General features: G+C 36.0%; 1 protein-coding gene across 1 annotated transcript in view; it reads left to right on the top strand.

Moving 5' to 3' along the window:
* The window catches only part of RTTN (rotatin), a 92,284-nt gene that overhangs the window by 933 nt on the left and 85,103 nt on the right, over positions 1–6,248 (top strand). Inside the window, exons 2-6 of the mRNA XM_009333498.1 lie at positions 794–981; positions 1,586–1,784; positions 3,597–3,683; positions 4,725–4,803; positions 6,184–6,248. The exon at positions 6,184–6,248 is cut by the window's right edge and continues 41 nt beyond it. Coding sequence (XP_009331773.1) covers positions 794–981; positions 1,586–1,784; positions 3,597–3,683; positions 4,725–4,803; positions 6,184–6,248 — 618 coding nt within the window. The remainder of the gene's footprint in view (positions 1–793; positions 982–1,585; positions 1,785–3,596; positions 3,684–4,724; positions 4,804–6,183) is intronic.

The following is a 6,248-nucleotide window of genomic DNA, read 5'->3' as shown; positions in this document are numbered from 1 at the left end:
TCCTCCCCCGCCGGGGGCCCGGGCCCCGGCCGTCGGGGGGCGCCGCCGCTCTCCCGACCCCTCCGCGGGGCTGTGTGCAGTGGGGCGGCGAGGGGCCTGCCCCCCGCCCGCGTACAGCGCTGCGGGGCTTTCACCTGCGAAACGGACCCGTCGGTTGCGTGTGGGAGTCCGGCTGCTGGCATGGGAAGGAGGGAAGGGAGGGAGAAAGCGGGGTCTTCTTCCTTCTTCGGCACTCGCGGGGCTCGGCTGCCCCTGCCCGGCCTCCGCTTCCACCCGGCCGCCCCGGCTCTCTCGCCAGTTTTCCGCCTTCTGCTTTTCCGCTCGGCTCCCCGCTACAGGCGTGGAGGGGACAGTGGCACACGGTGATACTTCCCTAGGAAATGCCGAAGGCTTTCCCCTTCAGATATGGTGCCTTTCGACTCAATGGGCTTGGGTAGATTTTTGTCCGATTTGCAAGGCTGAGGCAGCTTTCGGTATCCACAATATGTTGTGGTAGAGGCTTTCAGAATTTAGTTGTGTGCTTCAAGAAAAAGGGCATCCTCACGTTTTACATTTGGCACCATATTATATCAGTGTATTTTTTAATATTTCACACTTTTACACCATGCAAACATACTTGGTTAGCTTACTGTTGGCGAGTGCAATATTTGTCTTCCTGGTAAGCATAATACTGGCAGCATAAAAGCTAGCTTTTTTCACAGATCTTTGGCAGCGTTCTGGTTGTCCAAATAAGAATTAAGTTATGTCAGGTGTTTTTATGTTTTTTTTTTTTTAATCCCTTTCTTTTGGGCAGGTCACGAACTGGCAGAGATAAGAGAACGATCTCTGAAGACTATTCTGTTTAAATTAGATCATAACTTGACTTCGTATGCTGATCTGGTCCATGAAAAAGTGCTTTTCCTTAATCTTCTGGAGTGGTTCAATTTTCCAGTTGTACCAATGAAAGAGGAAGTACTAAATTTTGTGAACAATTTGATCAAGGTATGACATATTAACATTTATTTATATATAAACTATATGTCTGTAGAATGCTGAAGCTAAATAATAGTGGGTATTATTTGGTTTTGTAGCTCCATGTAATGAGATTTTAGAGTGTTTCAATAAGATGTGAATAACAAAGCCGTGTGTGTGGACAGAAATGAAAACAATTTGAGTGACTTGCAGGTGGTCATAGGGATAGCAGAAAAAAAATAATTCTTTTCTGGGTTTCTGCTTTAGTTCCTCTGCTTCTTCAGTTTCTCATTTAGTGTATAATTTCTTCTTTGGGACATGATTTGCAGCTAAGCACTTGCACTGTCCCTGAAAAGTGAAGATTTGAACAATGGTGCAACTTATTTCAAAAAAGTTGAGAAAACATTGCAGAAACTTTAGAGATCTCATAATACGTTCTTATGTTTTAGTCACTAAACAGCAGCTATGCAGAAGAAAAAAAAAATCCCATCCTTGAAACTGATGGATGGTCTAAACAAAGGCAAAATCTAGCTTAAGTTTTGATTACGATTCTTTGCTTTCCTCCCCTTCCCTCAAGGTCAAGAGACCTTGAGACTCTTAAGGCTAACTTTGTCAGTTATTTGTCCTAATGTAGCATCCACCTGCTGCCCAGAAAATGATTGGAATTGGTGCAGTGGAATTCTTCTCTCAGCTTCGCCCCAATGTGGATCCAAACTTGCAGGCTATAATTGATGGGATTGTGGATGGACTGTTCTTCCTTCCTTCTGGACTTCCTTCTAGTTCGTTATCAGTATGTTATCAAACTCCGTCTCAGCCTTCAGTAGATCAACCAGGTAAATTACATATTTGAAGTGTGATTTACTTAAAATGAAAATTAAAAAATGAGAAGCTTCCAGACTATGAAAAGTTCAGGTTTTCAGGCATAGTAGGTGAATTATTCCTGAGAGATCAGTGAAGTGTATGGTAAGCAGATTCTGCCAGAGAAGGTGTGATCTTAGCTAAATCAGGTAGTGCATACAACACTAATGTAGTTTTAAAAATCATTCTACTACGATCACTTACTGCTTCCTTTTTTTTGTTTGTTTGTTTTTTGAAGATTTGAATTGCTCTCAAAGTTAAAGTCTACTATGCAAAGAAAAGTAGCAAAGCATACTGGCTTAATTACAGATTTGTTCAAAGTTGCTACACTTGCTGCCGTAAAGCAGTCTTTGGAAGTTCATGTCCTGTGTCCTGCTCTTTTTACATTATAGCAAACAGATATTACATACTGAAGAAATGGACAGAGAAAGTCAGATTACAAACAATGGGACTGTTCTTGTGCAGAGAGTTCCATTTCAGGAATGGCACTACCTGCTTAGTTTTGGGTATTTGTCATAGTAAAATATGTAAACTTTGTTTAAAATTTCATATTATGTGTGAAGTGCTATTACTTGCTTCTGTTATCTAGCGTATTATCTATCTGTTACAATGATTTACAGTGCCTCTTGGATGTAGTCAAGAAACAAACCCATGTGGTTCTCTTCTGCCTTAAAAATTTTAGCACAAAGTATAGAGGAGAAAATTATGTACCGTGGAGGTCCTTACTGCATCCTCCTGGTTCTTGTGGGAAAGACACTGCTGTTACACTGCGTGGCGTAGTAATGGCCGCAGTTCTGTCACTCATACTGTGCAATCTTGGAGATGAAAGTAATTTTCTTGTGGTTTCTGCAGCCTGTCTAATGCTTGGAGTTTTAGTTTGCTAGAAGTATGTGGTGGCTGTTGATTGATTTTTTTTTTTTTTTTAATTATTTTATTTTTTTTTTCCCCCTCCCTGTGCCCACATAAGGGTTTAGCTAGATTTTTACCTAAGATTGCCACTGTATGGGGGATAACATAATAATCTTTTACATATGCATTCTTAAACTATGCCTTTTCGAAACTACCCAACTGAAGTATTGTACATAATTCCTATTTACGCTGTCAATTGTATACATGTGTGGATTGAATAATCTTAATGCTTAGTAACAGGATTGTTGTATTTTTTCCTTTCTATTTCAACTTCAGTTACTGGGCAAAATTGTAAACTAATAATCTGGGCATTATCTAGTTTGATCCTTTGAACCAAATATTGTGTTCTGGAGAGATTGCTTTTAATGTTACATACCTTGTGTATATTAATTGCATGTGTTTAATAATACACATATTATATGCGGGGGGACAACTTTTCAGCTGACCTGAAAAGACAGCAGTTTTGGTAGAAGAAGGTTTTAAATAGTTCATTTCAAACATTAATTTTATTACTACATAGGTAGATTAGAGAAAAACATTTTTTGGCTGCCAGTTCTCCATCAGGCAATATGTTTTGTGTAATTGTTTTTACTATTGTTTGTATGGTATGTGAGGTAGTGTAAGAAAATGGAAAGAAAACTTTACAGTTGCAGAATATGATTGTAAAAAACAGACATTGACACACTCTTTTTAGTCCTCTTTCCTGATCATCTGAGACTATTTTAAATCAGTTTCCTTAATAGGTTAAAACTCAAGGGCAAAAGGGAGGCAGTTCAGGAAAAGCATGAAGATAAATTGAGTTTTGCTTTTGGTTGTGGGTTTTTTTTTAGTGTACATTTTTTAAGCTTACCCTTTATTTGTTTTAGTTCTACCTCAAGAGGAATTATTCACTGGATATTTTTGTCAAGGTAAAAGTCATCTGCCGCAGTCAGAAATACCTCCCAAAAGAACAGTTGGTATGTGTAGTTACAAGATAAGAATATGTTAACTACAGAAAGTGCTTAGAATTGTAATATAGATTGAATTCCAGTACAAATACTGTTATTGGCTATTCTTTTTCCTGTTGCTATTCTGTGAAATCTAGTATTACAGAAACTACAATTATAATGCTTATGAAAATGACATTCATCTTAATAGAACTTTCTCTTTTCTAGTAAATAGTTACTATAACTACTTGGAATAAGTAAAGTATGTTAAAATATGCTGTAATTTAAAAAATTATTTCAATTGCTAATGCTTTTCAGAAGATCTGTGTTCCATAGTCAAAAGTGGCTGTTTAAGTACCTTTTTATTTCAACAGTACTTAAAGTCTGAAGTACCTTTCTACTTTTCAGAAAACTAGATTAGGTGCTTTAGAAATCTTTACCTTGTATCTAAATGAAAACCAGTGTTATGCTTTTAGTTATTTTCAGTAAAATGATATGAAATGTTTCACTGACAAACACAGAACAATATTATTTTAGAAAGTCTTTACCTGTACCAATATACTAGTAACAGTTCACATGAGAGTATCATATTTAACATACAATACGGTGCTGAGAACTAGATTTTAAAATATGACTTTGGAGTTACTGTATGTAAATCACCCGATTACTTTTTTAGTGGCGTATCAGCTATCTTTAGAATTGCACAATAATTATATTAGTACAGGAAAAGACTTTGCAAAATATGGTCTGTGTTTGTAGCCTAGAAAGAATATTTGTAACAGAACAAAATTATAACTTGATTGAAAGCATGATGTGGGGGATAGAGTACTCTTCCACTAATGCTGTGTTTTCGATTTGCTAAAACTTACTTCAATAAACGTATTTCATTTTGGTTTGAGATGACCTTGGTATTGCTGAAAACTCTCATTAGAAGCACTTGAGTTTGTGTGAGTCTATGTTTAGTAAAAGGTATTTCTATTTCAGATAGTGTACGGTTCATAAATTTTTGACTGCCATGGAAATATACAGTGTAATGCTTCTATAAAATATACTCCAAAATATCTGTTCTCTTTTTTTCAGTGAAATGCTTGAAATTTTCCATATTTCCTTGGCTAACTCTGACTTCAACAGATAGACATGTTCTTTCATCTAATGAAAGGTACAGTAATAGAAACATTACAGTTTGCTTGTGTTTTTTATTTTTCTTGGGTAAGAGTGGTTCTAAATTTCTGTCCTTCTGCATCATTAGACTGTTCCTGTAAATAACCTAATGAGTTAATTTTTGATAAATGATCATAAAAGCTGCGCTGAAGTTGGGCAGAGCCGATAGACAATGAGTTGTAATAGGACAGGTTTTCTGTTAATGTTGCTCTCCATTCTTTGTGTTTAATTCAGAGTACATTTTATTTTTGTTCATGACACTTCAGTCTGTCTTCTAAATTTGTCAAATAGATCGAAGATTTCATTCAGTTAATTTTAGAACAAGTTGGAATAAAATCATTATTTACTTTACTCCCATGGCCACTTGGCAGAGAAATCCATACCTTCAGTAGCAGCTTAACTAGGTTTAGGCCAGTAAGTTTAGGTACAATGCCTTATCGAGGCATTGAGTCATTCAGATCATCTTTCTGCAGTGATTTTTTTTTTTTTTCGGTTTTAACTTTCATTTAGAAAAACAGTGTTTGAAGTGGCCCAAGGAAAAGTTCTGTAGTTGGGATTCCTTATGAGTTGACACAGAGCTGTGATAATTTCTAGCATAGCCAGCAATGCAGTATCATGGACTGGACCATTTAACAAGTCTAGTCTAACTGTAAGCTTTCTTGTAATAGGTTTTTGTTTTCTTTTCCTTTCAAAAGATCTCTGAAGCTGGAAAACCTATTTAATATTTAATTTCCTTTATGCCTGAGTCTAGAAAAAGAACACACATCCTTAAAACTGGACACGTTTGACTTTTTTACAGTGGTTTCAGAAACAGTGGTTTCTGAAACAATAAAAATAGAAAAAAGAAAAGTGAAGTAGAATATCCAAAAGGTTCTTATTATTTAATAATATACATGTTAGAGAATAGCTAATAAATTTCTTCCTTTATGTAACTTCCCACATATATAATTCAAGTGTTTTTAAGTTGTACATGAACCTTGATAATGAAAAAGGCTTTCTTATTGGTAAGAGTTAGATTACTTGCTGTATACCACTGAGATAACCACTAGCTTCACAGGGAATTTCCAGTCTTTGTTATCTTAGTTTCAAATTCAGAATCAATGAAGTTATTTCTTTTCTGGGAACTTAATTTTACATGTGGTTTCATAACAGCTGGAATTGAGTTTGTTCTTTATTGTATACAGAATTAGCATAGCTAAGGAATAATTCAAGTTTAAAAATGGTATGACAATAGAATTATAGCATTTTTTTTTTCTTTAGATTCTTCAATGTTGTGTTTATAACTTTCTTGTAAAGACTTACTCAAGCTAATAATTACTGGTTGGGTTTTGGGTTTTTTTGGTCTTAATACATATTTAAACATGAACTGCATTTTTAGCTCTTTGAGAAGTAACAACCAAAGTTTAATTTGGAGTACATGTGAGCTTCTTCAGGATGTGATTA

This window comes from Pygoscelis adeliae, unplaced genomic scaffold (genome assembly GCF_000699105.1).
Source record: "Pygoscelis adeliae isolate BGI_AS28 unplaced genomic scaffold, ASM69910v1 Scaffold140, whole genome shotgun sequence".
NCBI classification, from domain to species: Eukaryota; Metazoa; Chordata; class Aves; order Sphenisciformes; family Spheniscidae; genus Pygoscelis; species Pygoscelis adeliae.
The sequence above is the reverse complement of the archived record's forward strand: the minus strand, read 5'-3'. Positions and strand labels throughout refer to the sequence as shown.